Genomic DNA, 21,082 nt, shown 5'->3' with positions numbered 1-21,082 from the left:
TTTTAAATAAAAGTTTCCCTATTGGAATTTGGTGTGGAACAGCAGAGGTCAGTGTTAGTATCAGCTCTGACTTTAAAGACAGAGGGAATTGACAAGCCTGAACAAGAAAGTAACCTGACCTCCTGTCATCCTTGTTTTAGTAAGGGGGGAAGAGGTGTGAATAGCAGGGCAAATGTTTTACTTAACTCACTGATTAATACCTCAAGCCAAGATTCTTTTCTCTTTTTTAAAATCGATACATGATAGTTGTACATATTTACTGTATATATTTATATTTAGGGGGTACATATAATAATTTGATAAAAGCATACAACGTGTAAGGATCAAATCAGAGTAACTGGGATATGCATCACCTCAAACATTTGTTTGGGGAACATTCCAGATCTTCTCTTTTAGCTATTTTGAAATATACAGTAAATTATTGTTAACTATAATTGTGCTACTGAACACTAAAACTTATTTCTTCTAACTATTTTTGCACCCATCAACAAATCCCCCTTCATCCCCATCACACTGGTAATCGCCAAGCCAAGAATTTTGGCTATTTTACTATTTAGTTCATGTTTACTTAAGCAGACAAAGGTGACAAAAGTGGCTACTTTTTTTTTTTTTTTTTCACATTGAAAGCTATTAGAAAGCACAGAGCGGGCTGGGTGTGATGGCTCACGCCTGTAATCCCAGCACTTTGGGAGGCCCAGGTGGGTGGATCACTTGAGGTCAGGAGTTCAGGACCAGCCTGGCCAGCATAGCAAAACCCCATCCCTCTACTAAAAATATAAAAATTGGCCAGGCATGGTGGCATGCACCTGTATTCCCAACTACTTGGGAGGTTGGCACTTAGAATCGCTTGAACCCAGGAAGCGGAGGTTGCAGTGAGCCAAGATGGCGCCATTGCACTCCAGCCTGGGCGACAGAGCGAGACTCTGTCTCAAAAAAAAGAAAAAAGAAAAAAAGCACAGAGGGTTTGAGTCTTGAAGTGTCAGATGACAGAGGAAAACAGTGTCTGCCTAGTATTTAATTTCCATTTTCTGTTAGGGGTCCCCTTGTTTTGACAGGGCTAATTGATCTGATTGCTCTTTGGCAATTCCCACAGAGATGATGATCTTAGAATGTTGCCTCATACCTTTATTTCTCTTAATTCAGGTTTCAGGAACTTACATCTGGATGACCAAATGACCCTACTGCAATACTCCTGGATGTTTCTTATGGCATTTGCCCTGGGGTGGAGATCATATAGACAATCAAGTGCAAACCTGCTGTGTTTTGCTCCTGATCTGATTATTAATGAGTAAGTTGTATGTGAGTCATTTTCCCTGTATTCATAGGATATTTTTAACCAGCTGATGTTTTCCTGATTGACTGCTATTGTGATAATTCAGGACTGAAACAAGCCTACTAGGTATCTAAGATATAGGCAAACTGGAAATAGAGTTATGAGTGCTTGGGGCAGGATAAGTGTAATGTAGAGCAAATGTACATGTGGCATTATTACTGTCCCAGGACATGTTTAAGGATATTTAACAGCATCTCTGAGGTTAGTAAAGTGTGTCGCAAGCAACAAGGAATCTTACTGTGCTATTATTTACATAAGGCTATTCCAGAAAGAAAAAGGAGCATGATAAAACTCATGTGGATTCAGTGGGGACAATTGTAGATGAGGATATCTAGGCTGATGGGGTGGGACATATGGACCCAGACACGAGGTGTCTGTTTGCATGGCAGGTGTCTATGGTTTAAATATGGGAACAAGTTTGTTTTGTTTAACTGAGAGAAGACCAAGCCTTGAAGATTTTATAAATCAGCTATTCTCTTATCCTCTAGGCTTATTCCTGTATCTGTGAAATATGTCAGGTGTCCATTTCCCCTTACCTCATTGCAGTTGTTTCCTCACCCGTTTTCTCCCTCCAGTGTGATGTTCATCATTAATATTAAGGATATTTAACAGCACCTCTGACAAGGTAGAAAGTGAGAAGAGCTAGGATGTGACTTCTGTGCTGTGTATCTGGTGATGTGAACACCAAGAGTCTAAGAGTATGCAGATGTGAACACCAAGAGTCTAACAGCGACAGACTTTACTAACCTCCGAGATGCTGTTAAATATCCTTAATGTTCAGCAAACATGAACGTTAGCTAATGTTTGCTTCCTCTAGCACAGTATGACTGCACCACCTATCTCCCCAGCACACAGACTGTCTTTAGTATCTTCCCACTGACCCTCCAGTCCATACTCTGCATGATTTCAGGCTTCCCACAGTCTGACCTCACTTCCTCTCCCATTGTTGTCCTTCACACACTCTTCGTTCCCATCCATTCTTTCAAGCATACTCTTAGACTCTTGGTGTTCACATCACCAGATACACAGCAGAGAAGTCACATTCTAGCTCTTCTCACTTTCTACCTTATATTACTACTTTTCGTACCCCTAGCTTATTGCTATTAGTACAGTGTAAACAGGGAGTTCACACACACATACCCTGGCCTAAGAAGCAAAAAAATGGAGATTTGTGTTTGTATAGAAAACAGATGTCACCTTGACTTTTATTGCCAAAAAGAGGACTGTTCAAACTATTGCATCACAATGTAACAAGATTAGGTAGTTGGATCCAATTTTAAATTAACTGGTAAATATATTTAGTTTCTGGGGAAAGTGAAGACATTACTCATCAGAATCCTAACATGCTGTTTAAAAAATACCATGTTGGCAGTATTTATTTTTTAGTCACTTTCTAATATGTAATTTGAAGGCATTTAAGTGGAATTAAAAGCATAAACAGATTTATATGAAACACCAACTTATCCTTCTGGTTTACAAAACCTAATTTAAGGTTTTTATTATTAAGGCATTCAGATTTAGCTTTAAGCAGTCACAGCATAATCTAATCATGCCACATACATTCCTTATGTAAAGTGGGATTTATAAATTTTTTTCCTCAACAGATTTACATTAGTTTCATTTTCATTAAGGAATATGTACTTCCCATTCTTGTGTTCTCATGCTGCTGCATACAAGATGGGCAGTCCTTCACCTTTTTCTTTTCTTTCTTTTTTTTTGAGATGAGATTCACTCTGTCACCCAGGCTCAAGTGCAGTGGTGTGATCTGGCAACCTCTGCCTCCTGGGTTCAAGCGATTCTCTGCCTCAGCCTCCCAAATAGCTGGGATTACAGGTGCACTCCACCACACTCAGCTAATTTTTTGCATTTTTAGTAGAGACAGGGTTTTACCATATTGGCCAGGCTGGTCTTGAACTCCTGACCTCAAGTGATCCTCCCACTTTGGCTCCCAAAGTGCTGGGATTACAGGTGTGAGCCACCGCACCCAGCCCTCCACCCTTTTTTCTTAGCCCACTATGTTTCCATACTGCTCTGGTGTCTGTGACAGGCAGATTTTGCATATCAGAAAGTAAGCATTCAAGTTCTGACCCTCTATAGAGCTATAAAACCGTCTCTCATGGTTGCCCTTAGGTCAGAACGCTGTGGAAAAAAAATTTTTGTTGTTGTTTTTACAGCCAACAAGAATGAGTTTTTACTTATTCTACTACACTACAACTTTATTGAAATTTTCAGTTATATGAATATAACCATGTACAAGAAACTAAAGGAAAAAAGGTGCCTCCCAAAAAAGGAGTGCTTTACCTACTATTAAGGACTGGGGAGGTGCCTCTTTGGTAAGGGCAGATTTAAAATTTGAAGAGCCTGTGATCACTTTGGCAGCATATAATTCATGTTTGATTTATTTTATATAAAAGAATAAACCACATATTCAGTAGAGAAAAATGATAATCTTTTTGTTGTTAAGTCCAAGATGACTTTCTGTCAGAAACTTAAAAAAAAAAATCTTGAAACATTTTAAAACCTGTAAACTGAGCCCAGTTTCAGGCTTTTAGTGTCATTTCAGAAGTCAGGAAACTTTAGAGATCTATTGAAAATCATAGGTGTGTAATGACTTCAGAATCATAAGCAAGAATTGGTTTAGTACCTTTAGTTTAAAGAATATTAAGGCATATGCATGTCAGAGGCAGATTTTGAGCATCAGAAGTCTAGAATCAAGTTCTATGTCTGGCCCTCTGCATAACTGTGAACAGTGTCACACATTTTTGTCTTTAGGATGGAATGTTGTGAAAAAATTTACCTTTAAAAATCAAGTGTGTAGGACCTAAAATTGTGTTGTCTAATTGACCATATTCAAGTGATAAACCTTGATTTAAATGAGCAACTAGTAATAAGTTCTATAAGAATTCTAACACTTTAATTAAATAATAATACATGGCATGCATGGTAGAAAATAATGTCTCCACTGTTACGTTAGATTATTCATTAGTCTCTTTACACAGCCAAGATGCAGGAAGAAGTTTAAGGAAAGTTCTCCAAAATTCTGATTTTATAGGGAATTAGCAATAATATTATTGCAATAGTTTTTTTTCATTATAAGTTCATAGTTTTGCAAAAGAAAACAAAAATGTACTTTTTTCAGGGAAGTAGCAGTATTTCTAACTAATACCCTGCTATTTATCTTTCACAGGCAGAGAATGACTCTACCCTGCATGTACGACCAATGTAAACACATGCTGTATGTTTCCTCTGAGTTACACAGGCTTCAGGTATCTTATGAAGAATATCTCTGTATGAAAACCTTACTGCTTCTCTCTTCAGGTTGGTGGAACACCTTTTCACTTTATGTCAAAAGCATGAACTATGAAAGCCTAGAAACAAAGGTTAATTTGTATACATAGTACTAATAATTATACCAAGTCTACTATTATTTCCTACTAGTCAGATGATTTTTATGAATGTAAATATTAGAAAGGCACAGTAAGTGACACCAAGATTAATAAGACAAATAGGTATAGCAGAAACAGAGAGGTATATGAGCCACATAGGGATCACTGTTGATAGGAATCTGTGTGGACGCTTTTCTCCTTCCTTCCTTTAATCTTTGATCATGGGAAGACATGGAAAAAGAAAGCTGACTATAGTGATTTTGTCTACTATACTGTTACTTGGTTAAAGATTTTAGTTACCTAATGAGTATTAGCATGTATAAGAAATTATGGGAGAAAAAGACGCATCCTAGAAAAGGTGTGCTTAATTACTACTGGGAATTGGTTAACATAGCATTGGAACTGGATTGTCAGACAGAGATTCACTATCTAGAAAACGGCAACAAGAGTTTATAAAACAAACTTCTGTGAGATTACTTTTTAGCTAGCAAAGACAAAGATGTCAAAGTGATAAATAAACTATGATACATCCAGATGATGGAATACTATTGAGAACTAAAAAGAAATGAGCTATCAAGCCATGAAAACACATGGAGGAACATTAAATGCATACTACTAAGTGAAAAAAAGCTAATCTGAAAGAGTTACATACTGTGTGATTCCAACTATATAACATTCCATAAAAGGCAAAACGTGAAGACAGCAAAAAAAAAAAAAAAAAAATCAGTGGTTGCCAGGGTTTAGAAGGAAGGGAGTGATAAATGTGCAGAGCACAGAGGATTTTTAGGGCAGTGAAAATACTTTGTATGCTACTATAATGGTGGAAACATGTCATTATACATTTGTCCAAACCCGAAGAATGTCCACCACGGAGAGTGAACCCTCAACTATGGACTTTGGGTGGTAATGTGTGGGACAGGGGGTATATGAAAAATGCGTGTACCTTCCTCCCAATTTTGCTGTGAACTTAAAACTGCTCTAAAAAAGTCTTTTTTAAAAAAAGCTGTATGAACTAGTTGGTATTATAAACCTTAGGCCATTTCCAGTAAAAATTACATATCAATGTTTATTAAATACTGAGTTAATAGCTGAATACGTCTTTTATATACAAATACGTACATTTGCAGTTTTTAAAAGTCTTAATTCCATTAGTAACTGTGGTTTCATAGTTGCCAAATAACTGTAAGCTATGGATGTTGCATAAGACTATGACTTTATTTAACCATTTCGTATCTATTTAAAGATTTCCAAAGCACACATTTGTCTTAATGCTTTCACACTATTTTTGCTCAACAAAAAGTTATTTTATGTTAATGGATATAAGAAGTATTAATAATATTTCAGTCAAGGCAAGAGAACCTGGTAAAGATCATTGCTAGAGACATGTTTAATGTTACCTGTAGCAGTACACTTGTTAAAGAAGTGATTAAGCAGTTATGTAAAATTCTGATCATAACTTTGATTGATACCATGAAGGTATAATTCAGTGCCTACATACTAACAACCTTATTTAAGAAAAAAAAAAAAAAAGTGGTTTCAGTTGCATACATCCCAGACTAATTGAGCTGTATGATTTTTTTCATTGTAAATAATAAGTAAATTGGCCTAGTACATATCACAAGTTCTTCTTTTTAAAAAAATAATAGAAACATACGGATGGAAATATATACCTTAAGATATAGACTTCTACTATGATAGACTACTGGAATAGGTACTATAACTTCCCACCAAAAATGCTAGACTAAAACAATTAAGAACTAACTGAAGGCAGGAACCTACAGAGGTAAGTGGAACTCAAGCCAAGTTGCTCTTTGAGGGCATTTGTAGAACCTGGTAAATTAGTAAGTTGGAGTTTTTTTAAGTTTATAATCTTTTTTAAAATGATTTCAATAGGATTTTTGGGGAACAGGTAGTGTTAGGTTACATGAATAAGTTCTTTAGTGTGATTTCTGGAATTTTGGTGCACCCATCACCCGAGCGGTATACACTGTACCCAATGTATAGTCTTTCATCCCTCACTCCCCTCCCCAACCCCAGTCCCCAAAGTCCATTATATCATTCTCATGCCTTTGCATCTTCATAGTTTAGCTCCCACTTATAAGTGAGAACATGCAATATTTGGTTTTCCATTCCTGAGTTACTTCACTTATAATAACGGTTTCCAGTTCCATCCAGGTTGCTGCCAATGCCATTATTTTTTTCCTTTTTGTGGCTGAGTAGTAGTCCATGGTATATATACACACCACATTTTCTTTATCCACTCGGTGATTGATGGGCATTTGGGCTGGTTCTGTATATTTTTAAAACAAGAGATGGAAATATAAATGCAGTTTAAAAGGCAGTGGATTGGTCTAAAAACAGATTGGACACATTTGAAGAAACACTTGAAATGTATATCTGAAAAAATCAGCCAGAATACAATTGTTTTTAATGATTGTGTATATGTTTGTGTATATAAACCACAAGGGAGATTTGTAGGTACTGAAAATCACAACTGGAAAATGGCAACAAAGCTATAGAAACTGGAAAAACAATGACTTTTCTTAGATCCCTCAGAGAATGGAGGTCATAGGACAAACCACCACCTCAAAATCTAGAACAGACAAATACAGAGAAACAGCCAAGATCAGCTTACTGGGGAAAGATGCCACTGAAGCCAGGAAGACTAGGCAATTTTGATGAATTGCTGGAGGCTGAGCGAGGACTAGTTTCAGAGTTAAAAACTCCCAGGGACCCAGTCTTAGTGGGGGTTTCCTGCAATTTCTTGGGTTTACCCCACAGAATTTCTAACTTCCAGAAACTCCACAAGATTCTTAGGGTGAAGAATTCCCTCCTTTTTCTGGTAGAAGTAGGGGGAAGGTAAAAATTGGAAATACGTAGGAGAGTGTTCACAACAAAGGCCTGCACTGTAAGGAAAACTAATTCAACAGACCCTAATGTGACCTGGGGGGAAGGCAAATTGAGGATTCTGGCCCTGTCTTAGCCTTCTTGTCTCATTTCTGAAAATCACAGCCCAGGGATTCAGACCCACTAAAAATCATAAGGATTATAAAATACTTCACCTTCACCCCAAAACCTTACCACCATATAAACAGGGCTCCAGGATAAAATAACAGTGGATTACAACTGAGAGAGCTGCAGGATACAAGCTGTTTAAGGAGTTCTTAGGAAACCCAAAGACAACAGAAGAAAAAGTAAATAAAAACAAGGAAACTAGAGGAAACTGAAGCCTCTAGTACCTACAACTACAGCAGACATTAAATACAGACTACCTCCTAGCCAGATCAGCATGAAACCTCACGCCAGATTACTTCAGTTTTGATATATCGTGTCCAGCTTTCAACAAAAAACCATAAGGCATGCTAAAATGCAAGAAAAAAACCCACAGTCTGAAGAGACAAAACAAGCATCAGAAGCAGTCCTCAGATATGACACAATATTTCAGTTATCAGATAGGGAATTTACAATACCTATGATTAGTAGGTTAAAGGCTCCAGTGGAAAAAGTAGACAATATGCAAGAAGTGATGTATGCAGAGAGATGGAAACTCTAAAAATAAATGCTAAGGAATGCTGTAAGGAAATGCAGAATGATGTTGATGGGCTCATCAGTAGACTGAGCACAGCCAAGCAAAGAGTCAGTGAGCTTGAAGATAGGTCAAAGCAAACTCCCCCAAACTCACATGCAATATGCTGAATAGAAAAGTTATAAACATGGTAGACATTAATCCAGCTATATCAGTAATTACTTTAAATTTGAATGTTAAGTACACCAATCACCTATTTTTTAACTAGGAGGTGAAAATAAAGTTTGCCACCAGATGGTCACTAAAAATTTATTAGAGGGTATACTTAGGCTAAAGAAAAATAATCCTGGCCAGGAGTGGTGGCTCTCACCTGTAATCCCAACACTTTGGGAGGCAGGCGGATCACAGGGTCAAGAGATCAAGACCATCCTGGCTGATGTGGTAAAACCCCATCTCTACTAAAAATACAAAAATTAGCTGGGGATGGTGTTGTATGCCTGTAGTCCCAGCTACTCAGGAGGCTGAGACAGGAGAATCGCTTGAACCTGGGACATGGAGGTTGCAGAGAGCCAAGATCGCGCCACTGCACTCCAGCCTGGTGACAGAGCGAGACTCCATCTCAGAAAAAAATAAAAGCAATCCCATCTTTAAGAAGGACTGAAGAATAAGGAAAGTGGTAAATAATGTAGATACATTTAAACTGACATTTACTGTGTATATAAAATAACAACAGTAACAATTTCCTTGAGGGTTAAAAAACTAGAACTAAAGTATATTTAAGTTTCAAGGATGACAACTAGAAATAGGGTATGCAGGGTATGCAAAGTACCAAACCATCAGGGGAAGAGAATACCTAAGAAAAACAATTCAAAAGAATGAAAGATGTGAGAGGAGGGAGAAAAATGCATAACAAGGGCATGAAAACAGGAAGTAACAGATAAGGTACAGTAGTACAGCTAAATTCAAACACAGCAGTAGTTTCATTAAATGTAGAGATGGGGCCAGGTGCAGTGGCTCACACCTGTAATCCCAGCACTTTGGGAGGCTGAGGTGGGCAGATCACTTGAGGTGAGGAGTTCGAGACCAGCCTGACCAACATGGCAAAACCCCGACTCTACTAAATATATAAAAAGTTAGCCAGGTGTGGTGGTGCATGCCTGTTATCCCAGCTACTCAAGAGGCTGAGGCACAAGAATCATTTGAACCTGGGAGGCGGAGGCTGCAGTGAGCCAAAATCGTGCCACTGCTCTCCAGCCTGGGTGACAGAGAAACATTGTCTCAAAAATAAAATAAGTGTAGAGATGGACTGAATGCTCCAAGCTAATCTGACAGGATCTTAGAAATAATCCAAATTTATGCTATTTAAAAGGGCTATATCTGAATAAAGATACTGAAAGGCTGAAGTAAAAGGATTGACTTTGCATAGTATAACATGGCAGACTTTTTCTGTAAAGGGCCAGATGGTAAATGTTAGCTTTGCACAGTCTCTGTCACAGCTACTAAACTCTGCCCTTGTGGTAGGAACATAGTCATTGACAATACTCAAATAGAACAGGTGTGGCTGTGTTCCAATAAAACTTTATTTACAAATACAGGCTGCAAGTAGGTTTTGGCCCATAGGCCAAAGTTTGCTGGCCCCTATACTGACCAAAAGAAAACTGAAGGAGCTATGTTATTACCAAACAAAATAGATGTTAAGGCAAAATACTTATTAAAGCATTTGTTCACCAGGAAAAATAATTCTAAATATATAGTTTCAAATTACATAATACAAAAATTCATAGAACAAGAATACTTAGATAAATCTTGTAAAAATAGTGAGATTTTACTATACCTTTCTCACAAATTAATCAAGCAGACAAAAAAATAAGGATATAGATGTACATTTCATCTCTATTGGGTCAGTACTGAGGTGTGAGATCATTGGGACATATGTTGAATGTGTGTTTAAATTTATTTTTAAAACTGCCAAATTTTTCCACAATTGTTAACATTTACCAGAAATGTATGAGACTTAAGATATGCTCTATATCCTCCTCAGTACTTGGTACTGTCAGCCTCTTTCATCGTAGGTATACTGATGATTAAAGATACTAAGCATCTTTTCATGGGCTTATTGGCCACCTATATATCTTATTTGGTACTCTGCCTCTTTTAATCTTTTGCCCATTTTTTAACTGAACTATTTATCTTCTTATTGGGTTTTAAGAATTATTCAAATATTCTCAATATAGCCCTTTGTTAAATATATGTTTTGCATGTTTTCTTTCAGTAAGTGGATTACATTTACAATTTTCTTAACAGAAAATGTAGAGATGAGCAAAAGTATATAATTCTGAAGAAAGCTTCACGTCTTTGTGTATTAAGAAAGTTTTGCTTAATCCAGGGTTAAAAAGATTTTCCACTATTTGTTTTCTTGTAGAAATTCTGTAGTTTCAGCTCACATGCTTAAGTATATGATGCAAGGTAAGGGACAAGGTTCATTTTTTTCCCCAAAATCCGTATCTGGTTGCTCCAGAACTTGACTTTCTTTTCCCTATTGAGTTACTTGGCAATTTTATAGAAAATCAGTTGTTTGTATATGTGTGGGTCTACTTTTAGACTCTTGTCTTACCCAGTGATCTGTATGCCTATATTCATATTGATAACATCCGGTCTTGATTACTATTGCATTACAGTAAATCTTAAAATCGGGTAATATGAATTCTCCCAATCTGTTCTTTTCCAAACTGTTGTTTTGGATATTCTAGTTTCCTTGCATTTCCACTTTTTTTTTTTTTTTTTTGGATATTCTGGCTTCCTTGCATTTCCACCTTTTTGTTTTGTTTTTTTTTTGAGATGGCCCAGGCTCCTGTTGCCCAGGCTGGAGTGCAGTGGCGTGATCTTGGCTCATCGCAGCCTCAGCCTCCCCAGTAGCTGGGATTGCAGGCACCCACCACCATGCCTGGCTAATTTTCGTATTTTTAGTAGAGATGGGGTTTCGCCATGTTGGCCAGGCTAGTCTCAAACCCTGACCTCAGGTGATCCACCCACCTCGGCCTCCCAAAGTGCTGGGATTACAGGCATGAGCCACCGCGCCTGGTCTTCCACGTATTTTTAAATTAGCTTGACAATTTCTACCAAAAAAAGAGTCTTTGGGGGCTGGGTGTAGTGGTTGCTGGGTGTGGTGGTTCATGCCTGTAATCCCACGACTTTGAGAGGCCAAGGCAGGCAGATCGCTTAAGCCCAAGAGTTTGAGACCAGTCTGGGCAAAATGGCGAAACCCTGTCACTACAGAAAATACAAAAAATTAGCCAGGCATGGTAGCTCGTGCCTGTAGTCCCAGCTATCCAGGAGGCTGAGGTGGGAGGTCAAGGCTGCAGTGAGCCATGATCATGCCAGTGCACTCTAGCCTGGGCAACAGAGTGAAACTCTGTCTCAAAAACAGAGTCTGATGGAATTTTTATTAGGATAGCCTTGAATCTATAGATCCATTTGAAAATAATTAACATCTTAAATTTCCAATTTCTGGCAGGGCGCTGTGGCTCACACCTGTAATCCCAGCACTTTGGGAGGCCAAGGTGGGCAGATCATCAGGTTAGGAGTTCAAGACCAGCCTGACCAACATGGTGAAACCCTGTCTCTACTAAAAATACAAAAAAAATAGCCAGGCGTGGTGGCACAAGCCTGTAGTCCCAGCTACTCAGGAGGCTGAGGCGGGAGAATCGCTTGAACCTGGGAGGCAGAGGTTGCAGTAAGCCGAGATTGTGCCAGCCTAGGCAACAGAGTGAGGTTTCATCTCAAAAAAAAAAATTCCGCTGTTGAGAGAGAATAGGAATTCCAGCTTTGGAGGAGTGGGGAGACCGTCAAATCCTCTTTCCAAAAAAAAAAAAAATAACTATACTACTAAGCAGAGTATAGTTCCACAAATATTCTTCTGTAAAGAGACTCACAGTACATATCTGTCTTTGCAGGCCATATAGTCCCTGTTGCAATTTCTCAGTTCTACAGTTACAACAGGAAAGCAGCTATATACAATATGTGAATACTTGTGTTCCAATACAAATTTATTTGCAAAATCAGGAAAATGGCTTGAAATTGTTTAAGATCTAGTTTTCTGACTAGATCATGGTGTATAATCTTTTCCATATATATTTTGAATTTGGTTTGCTAATATTTGATCATTTTTATATCTCTCTTTATGAAGGATGCTGATCTACAGCTTTCTTTTCTTGTGATATATTTTTCTGGCTTTGTTACCAGGGTAGTACTAGCCTCTTAAAATGAGTTGGGAAGTATTCTCTGTTTTCTTAAAGAGTTTACAGAGATTTGATACATGTCACCAGTGAAGCCATCTGGGTCTGGTGTTTTCTTTCAGGGAAAATTTTTAATTATTAATTAGATTTGCTTACTTGTTATATAGCTCTATTCAGAATTTCTATTTTTCCTTGACTTTGTTTTGTAATTTGTGTGTTTCTATGAAATGAGCCATTTTGTCTTGAGTTGTCTAACTCGGGCATAAAGTTGTTTGTAATCTAATCCTTTAAATTTTGTGGGATCCATAGTGGTGTCCCCTCCATTATACATTTTGATAATTTGTGCCTGATCATCTTTTTTTCTTGGTCAGTCTACTTAGAAATTTATTTTGTTAGTCTTTACAAAGAACTAATTTTTAGTTTCATTGAAATTTTTAGTTTCATTGATTTTGTCTACTGTTTTTTGTTTTCTGTGTCATTATTATTTTTTTTCTGCTTGCCTTTCATTTAATTTGTTCCTTTTTCTAGTTTAAGGTAGAAACTTCCATTATTAGTTGGAGACCCTATTTTCTTATATAGATGTTTAAAGCTAAAAATTTTTTATGTATTTTCATTCATTTCATTTTCTAATGTCCTTCATGATTTTTTTTCATTGACCCATGTGTATTGCTTTAATTTTTACATATTTGGGGATTTCCCATATCTCTTCCTATTCATTTCTAGTTTAATTCCATTGAGGTAGGAGATACATTGAATGACTCTTAATAAGTTTTCTGAGACTTTTTTAGGCACTCGCATATGGTCTATCCTGAGCGTTCCATGAGTGCTTGAAAAAAAACTTGTACCGTGCTCTTGTTAAGTAGGGTTTTATGAATGTCAGTTAGGTCAAGTGGATTGATAGAGTAGTTCAAGTTTTCTGTATCTTTGCTGATTTTCTGTCTAGTTGTGCTAGATTCCTACTACTTTGTCTACATCCTTGCCAGAGCTTGGTATGGTCTTTTTATTTTTGCTATCCTAGAGAGTATATAGTTGACCCTTGTGACTTGCCATGCATTTAATGACTGCCCATGTTCATAGCAGCATTATTCATAATAGCAGAAAAACTTTTATCATATGCTTTTGTGCCTCAAGATCATATATCTTTCATTTTTAGTCTATTAATACGGTATAATATAGTGTTTAATTTTTGAGTAATTGACTAGCCTTTCATTCCTGGGATAAATCCTATTTGGTTATGATATAATATCCTTTTTACATATAGCTGAATTCAGTGTACTAAAATTTTGGTATTTTCGCATCTAAATCCATGATCTATAGCTTTGGTGTTATGATAATATGGTATTATTTCTTCCTTAAATGTCTGGTAAAACTCAGCAGCGAAGCCATCTTGGTTTGCTTGGAGCCTTTTTTGTAGAAAGGTTTTCAAGTACAGATTCATCAAATGTCTACTGATATTTGTTTATTATTGAGTGGGCTTTGTTGGTTTACATCTTTGAAGGAATTTAACTGTTTCCTTCAAATGTTGAATTTATTGGTATAAAAGTTATTCATAATATTCTTCTAATGGTTCCAGTATCTCTAGCGTTATTCCCTTTCATTCCTGACATTGGTATTTAATATATTCTTGCTCTTTTTTTTTTTTTAATCAGTCTGGCTAAAAGTTCTCAGTTTTACCGATGTTTTCATAGAACCAGCTTGGTCTTGATTTTGTTGTTGTTTATGCATGTTCTTAGTTATCTGTGTCTACTCTTTATCCTTTCCATTTTTCTTGTGTTTAGTTTACCAGTTTAGGGTAGAAGCATATATAATTGAGACCTTTTGTAATAAAAGCTTTTAATGCTGTAAATTTTCTAAGCACTGTCTTGATGGCATCCCACACATTTTGGTATGCTGTGTTTTCAGTACTAGAGATTTTAAAGTTTTTCTTATGATGCCTTATTTAATCCATAGCTCACTAAATGTCAAATTGCAAACATTTGGGTTTTTCTACAGATATGTTACTGACTTCTGTTTAAATCTCATTTTTGTCAGAGAGCATTCATTGTGTGACGTAATCCTCCTAAGTATAATCAGTCTTGTTTTATGTTCTAGATTAATGTTCTGTGTATACTTGAAAAGAATGCAGTTCTTGGGTAGACTGTTTCAGAAATGTCAAATTATTGATTCTGAGACAAAGGTTTTTATAATTATAGATTGTCTGCCAAATATCCCCTTGGAGGCAAACTCTCCCCCTCCCTTTTGAGAATCACTGATCCATAGTAGCCTTTTTGCTGGGACTAATTTAGCCTTGCTTCTGAGATGTGGCCCCTAGGTCTCTACTGAATTCTCTGCATATTTAATTAGATCTTTCTTTCCTCTATGGCCTCAAGGGATTTCACCCTAAGTATGCACGAATTTTTACTTTGTGTACCTCCTTAGTTTCCAGTAGTCTAACCTATAAATTAAAGCTGCTTTAGCCTCCCCAAACTTCAATCTCTTTCTCCTCAACCCAGCAAGATTGCTAGACTCTGGGTTCCCTTTCCCTGCTCTGCAGTATGATGATTACTTTCAAGCAAAAAGGCTTAGAATTAAGATTTCTTGCTCCTAGGCTAGGTATGGCTTACCATATTTGTTTCTGTTTTCCTAGGGATCATAATCATGTATTGCTTGTTGTCCAGTTTTCCAGTAGGAGGGGAATGCCAGGCTGTACTTACTTCCTGCAGCCAAAAGAGGATGTAATGTTAGTGATTTCAATACTAAAACATTAAACAAAAAATTTGAGATGGATGAAATTATTTTATATGCATACTGAATTGGGCTTCACCATAGTTTTTTATTTTTAGAATTAGGACTAACCAGCAGGGAAAAAAACTATAAGCAATCACTGTTTTACAATTTTGCAATAATTAGATTTTCTATAGTATAGTAATGTGTAAAATTAACCCATTGTTAACATAGAATGCCCTTATCACTCCTGATTATCACTCCTGATTAAGCAGTCTTCATTTCATGTTAATACTGATATCTTAGAAGTGTCAAGTAATGCTTTATGGAATCAAACATTTTCATACATAGTCATTAGTCTAATTCTAATCATAATCCAATGAAAAAGAGCAGGAAAGATGCTCAAGGAGGTTATATTCAAGTTCACATGGCAAGTAAGAAATAAGACCTCTTGGCTGGGCACGGTGACTTAACGCCTGAAATCCCAGCACTTTGGGAGGCCGAGGCAGGTGGAATTGCTTGAACCTGGGAGGTGGAAGTTAGAGTGAGCCGAAATCACACCACTGCACTCCAGTCTAAGCCACACAGCGAGACTCTCTGTCTTGGGCAAAAAAAAAAAAAAAAAAACAAAACAAAAAAAAAAAAAAAACAAATTAAGACTTCTCAAAGCTCCTAAATCCATAGCTTTTCCTTTATACCAGCATCTTCTAAAAATGTCAGCAGCAGTGAAGTTTCAGTTTGGGAAATAATGCATTCCCCCTCTCTGGAGAGTGCATGATAGTATCTCCAAGAAGTACTGAAATTCAGAAGTCTGCCTAATATGTATTAAACATTTAGCTTTTCTCAAACTTTGACCACCAAATCCTTTTTCTCCCTCTAACCATAGTTAATGCAGAATCAGTGTTCCCAGGAGCACACTGTGAAAAATGTGGCACTCTACGAAAGTCCTAATCTCCACAGGATTCAGTGAAACCATGATTAGCCTCTGTTCCTTGTCCTTATTAGTACCATTTTTTGAAGAGTAATGTAATGTATCCCCCCAAAATTTGTATACCAGTTTCACTAACCAGAATCCATGTACCTAAGGAAGGACAGATATCTGCTCCCTATTAAGACATATCTAGTAGCTACATTAAAACATAAAACAAAATGTATTGCATGGCAATTTTAAAGTTATAGTTAACTGGTGATATCACAGATACTCTAAGATGTAATTGCTGGAATAAACACTGTTGTTGAAGCCTTCTATCTATCTCAATACCAGAATTAAACTCAAGTGCAGAATGGCAGACAAAGTTAACTAAAAATCACTGTATTATTTCATCTGGTCTTCCAGATAGCTTTATGAGCTAAGGAGGAAGGTATCATCACCAGTTCCATTTTATACATGAGAAATCAAGTGATTTACTCAAGGTTAAGTCCTCCAATTCTTTGTTATCCTGCATTTTCTCTTGGCTGTAGTTTAATAATCCTGAGAAAATGCTTATATTTTAGGGTGCATTAAGAGTACACAGACAGTGTTAAGTGCCCGTCTTGCATGTATGAAAAGTTACAGCAAGAAATTTGGCTGGAAACAGTGGCTCACGCTTGTAATCCTAGCACTTTGGGAGGCTTAGGCAGGAGGACTGCTTGAGCCCAGGAGTTTAAGACCAGCCTGGGCAACATAGGGAGATCCTGTCTCTACAAAAAAATTTAGCCAGACCCGGTGGCTTGTGCCTACAGTCCTAGCTACTCAGGAGGCTAAGGTGGGAGGATTACTTGAGCAAATGAGGTCAAGGCTCCAATGAGCTATGATTATGCCACTGCACTCCAGCCTGGGTGACAGACACATTGAGACCCTATCTCAAAAAAAAAAAGAAAAGAAAAGAAAAAGAAAATCCTTTAATTGACTTCATCTTAACGTTTTAGTTCCTAAGGACGGTCTGAAGAGCCAAGAGCTATTTGATGAAATTAGAATGACCTACATCAAAGAGCTAGGAAAAGCCATTGTCAAGAGGGAAGGAAACTCCAGCCAGAACTGGCAGCGGTTTTATCAGCTGACAAAACTCTTGGATTCTATGCATGAAGTAAGTGTTGAACATAAAGCCAAATATAAGAATTTTCTGGGATAAAGTATGTTTTAATTAGTGCATATAATTATATACCAACAGCACCCCCGCCCCATCCCCAGTTTGTGGATGTTGGTGATAGCTTCAGTTCAACTTATGAACTTCAGTTTTGTAGACATTTTTCCTAAGACCAATTATGAACTATCCTTTCATCTTATAAAATCACGATGTTATTATAGAATTGAATAACACTTTTTAAAAAGTATGATTAATCCATTAAATTAGAATAATGTACCCTTTATATAGGTACCACAGCGGTTCATGAAATAATTCCATATAATTCTACATACAATCAAAGAAACTTGTACGGAAGTGCTTATTTTTCAGTGAGATTGGTATATTCTAGGCCAGATAATTCTTTCAAAATAGAGGACAACAAACATGAGCTGTTCCCACTGACCAATTTTGAAGCCTAATCATTACTATATCTTCTCTTGCAGGTGGTTGAAAATCTTCTTAACTATTGCTTCCAAACATTTTTGGATAAGACCATGAGTATTGAATTCCCAGAGATGTTAGCTGAAATCATCACCAATCAGATACCAAAATATTCAAATGGAAATATCAAAAAACTTCTGTTTCATCAAAAGTGACTGCCTTAATAAGAATGGTTGCCTTAAAGAAAGTCGAATTAATAGCTTTTATTGTATAAACTATCAGTTTGTCCTGTAGAGGTTGTTTTTATCAGTTTGTCCTGTAGAGGGTGTTTTATTTTTTATTGTTTTTGTTGTTTTGTTTTAAATACGCACTACATGTGGTTTATAGAGGGCCAAGACTTGGCAACAGAAGCAATTGAGTCATCGCTTTACAGTGATGGGAGAGTAAACAGTGAAATTTCATTAGTTAGTATATCCCAGAAATTAGAAACCTTAACATGTGGACGTAATCTCCATAGTCAAAGAAGGATGGCACCTAAACCACCAGTGCCCAAAGTCTGTGTGATGAACTTTCTGCTCATACTTTTTCACAGTTGGCTGGATGAAATTTTCTAGACTTTCTGTTGGTGTATTCCCCCCCCTGTATAGTTAAGATAGCATTTTTGATTTATGCATGGAAACCTGAAAAAAAGTTTACAAGTGTATATCAGAAAAGGGAAGTTGTGCCTTTTATAGCTATTACTGTCTGGTTTTAACAATTTCCTTTATATTTAGTGAACTACGCTTGCTCATTTTTTCTTACATAATTTTTTATTCAAGTTATTGTACAGCTGTTTAAGATGGGCAGCTAGTTCGTAGCTTTCCCAAATAAACTCTAAACATTAATCTTCTGTGTGAAAATGGGTTGGTGCTTCTAACCTGATGGCACTTAGCTATCAGAAGACCACAAAATTGACTCAAATCTCCAGTATTCTTGTCAAAAAAAAGCTCATATTTTGTATATATCTGCTTCAGTGGAGAATTATATAGGTTGTGCAAATTCACCGTCCTAACTGGTATAGAGCACCTAGTCCAGGGACCTGCTGGGTAAACTGTGGATGATGGTTGCAAAAGACTGATTTAAAAATCACTACCAAGAGGCCCTGTCTGTACCTAATGCCCTATTTTTGCAAAGGCTATATGGCAAGAAAGCTGGTAAACTATTTGTCTTTCAGGACCTTTTGAAGTAGTTTGTATAACTTCTTAAAAGTTGTGATTCCAGAGAACCAGCTGTAACACAGCTGAGAGAATTTTAATCAGAGCAAGTAATTCCTCTCACTAAACTTTACCCAAAAACTAAATCTCTAGTATGGCAAAAATGGCTAGACACCCATTTTCACATTCCTATCTGTCACCAATTGGTTAATCTTTCCTGATGGTACAGGAAAGCTCAGCTACTGATTTTTGTGATTTAGAACTGTATGTCAGACATCCATGTTTGTAAAACTACACATCCCTAATGTGTGCCATAGAGTTTAACACAAGTCCTGTGAATTTCTTCACTGTTGAAAATTATTTTAAACAAAATAGAAGCTGTAGTAGCCCTTTCTGTGTGCACCTTACCAACTTTCTGTAAACTCAAAACTTAACATATTTACTAAGCCACAAGAAATTTGATTTCTATTCAAGGTGGCCAAATTATTTGTGTAATAGAAAACTGAAAATCTAATATTAAAAATATGGAACTTCTAATATATTTTTATATTTAGTTATAGTTTCAGATATATATCATATTGGTATTCACTAATCTGGGAAGGGAAGGGCTACTGCAGCTTTACATGCAATTTATTAAAATGATTGTAAAATAGCTTGTATAGTGTAAAATAAGAATGATTTTTAGATGAGATTGTTTTATCATGACATGTTATATATTTTTTGTAGGGGTCAAAGAAATGCTGATGGATAACCTATATGATTTATAGTTTGTACATGCATTCATACAGGCAGCGATGGTCTCAGAAACCAAACAATTTGCTCTAGGGGAAGAGGGAGATGGAGACTGGTCCTGTGTGCAGTGAAGGTTGCTGAGGCTCTGACCCAATGAGATTACAGAGGAAGTTACCCTCTGCCTCCCATTCTGACCACCCTTCTCATTCCAACAGTGAGTCTGTCAGCGCAGGTTTAGTTACTCAATCTCCCCTTGCACTAAAGTATGTAAACAGGAGACAGTAAAGTGGTGCTTACATACTTAAAGGCACCATCTAATAGCGGGTTACTTTCACATACAGCCCTCCCCCAGCAGTTGAATGACAACAGAAGTTTGGCAATAGTTTGCATAGAGGTACCAGCAATATGTAAATAGTGCAGAATCTCATAGGTTGCCAATAATACACTAATTCCTTTCTATCCTACAACAAAAGTTTATTTCCAAATAAAATGAGGACATGTTTTTGTTTTCTTTGAATGCTTTTTGAATGTTATTTGTTATTTTCAGTATTTTGGAGAAATTATTTAATAAAAAACAATCATTTGCTTTTTGAATGCTCTCTAAAAGGGAATGTAATATTTTAAGATGGTTTGTAACCCAGCTGGATAAATTTTTGGTGCCTAAGAAAACTGCTTGAATATTTTTATCAATGACAGTGTTAAGTTTCAAAAAGAGCTTCTACAATGTAGATTATCGTTCATTTATAGAACGTTATGTGGTTAAAACCAGAAAGCACATCTCACATATTAATCTGATTTTCGTCCCAACAATCTTGGCGCTCAAAAAATAGAACTCAATGAAAAAAAGATTATGTGTACTTTGCTGTCAATAATAAGTCAACTGATATTCATCAACAACTATAGGAGGCTTTTCATTAAATGGGAAAAGAAGCTGTGCCCTTTTAGAATACGTGGGGGAAAAGAAAGTCATCTTAATTATGTTTAATTAGGGACTTAAGTGCTATATGGTGGTGCTGTTTGAAAGCAGCTTTATTTCCTATGTATGTGTTATCTGGTTATCCCAACCCAAACTATTGAAGTTTGTAGTGACTTCAGTGAGAGCTGGTTACTCACAACAAATCCTGAAAAGTATTTTTAATTACTGGTGTAAAAAAGTGACCTCCTCAGTGTTTGTAGGCATTCTGTGGGATACTATACAGGCAGAACTGAGGCACTTAGGACATAACACTTTTGGGGTATATATACCCAAATGCCTAAAACTGTGGGAGGAAACCTTGGCCATCCCAAAAGGAAAACTAGCATGATTTGTGTCTATGAAGTGCTGGATAATTAGCATGGGATGAGCTCTGGGCATGCCCAAGAAGGAAAGTCACGCTCCCTTGAGAATTCAGAGGCTAGGGAGCAATTCCAGTTTCACCTAAGTCTCATAATTTGAGTTCCCTTTTAAAAACCCTAAAAACTACACCACCATGGAATGAAAAATATTGT

The 21,082-nt window shown here is 36.8% G+C and overlaps 1 protein-coding gene across 7 annotated transcripts in view; it reads left to right on the top strand.

Annotated features, from left to right (window-relative positions):
• NR3C1 (nuclear receptor subfamily 3 group C member 1) overlaps positions 1–20,111 on the top strand; it is a 122,010-nt gene extending 101,899 nt beyond the window's left edge. For 5 of the 7 annotated variants that reach the window (XM_010388279.2, XM_030926996.1, XM_030926998.1 and 2 more), the window contains 4 exons: positions 1,144–1,288; positions 4,521–4,651; positions 17,092–17,249; positions 17,732–18,654. In XM_010388279.2, coding sequence (XP_010386581.1) covers positions 1,144–1,288; positions 4,521–4,651; positions 17,092–17,249; positions 17,732–17,884 — 587 coding nt within the window. In that variant the 3' untranslated portion in view covers positions 17,885–18,654. Of the gene's footprint in view, positions 1–1,143; positions 1,289–4,520; positions 4,652–17,091; positions 17,250–17,731 lie in introns of all 7 variants that reach the window. The other 2 variants (XM_010388283.2, XM_010388282.2) reach the window with 1 other exon arrangement.
• The last annotated feature ends 971 nt before the right edge of the window (positions 20,112–21,082 follow it).

This window comes from Rhinopithecus roxellana, chromosome 3 (assembly GCF_007565055.1).
Source record: "Rhinopithecus roxellana isolate Shanxi Qingling chromosome 3, ASM756505v1, whole genome shotgun sequence".
NCBI classification, from domain to species: Eukaryota; Metazoa; Chordata; class Mammalia; order Primates; family Cercopithecidae; genus Rhinopithecus; species Rhinopithecus roxellana.
This window is presented reverse-complemented; position numbering and strand designations above follow the sequence as displayed.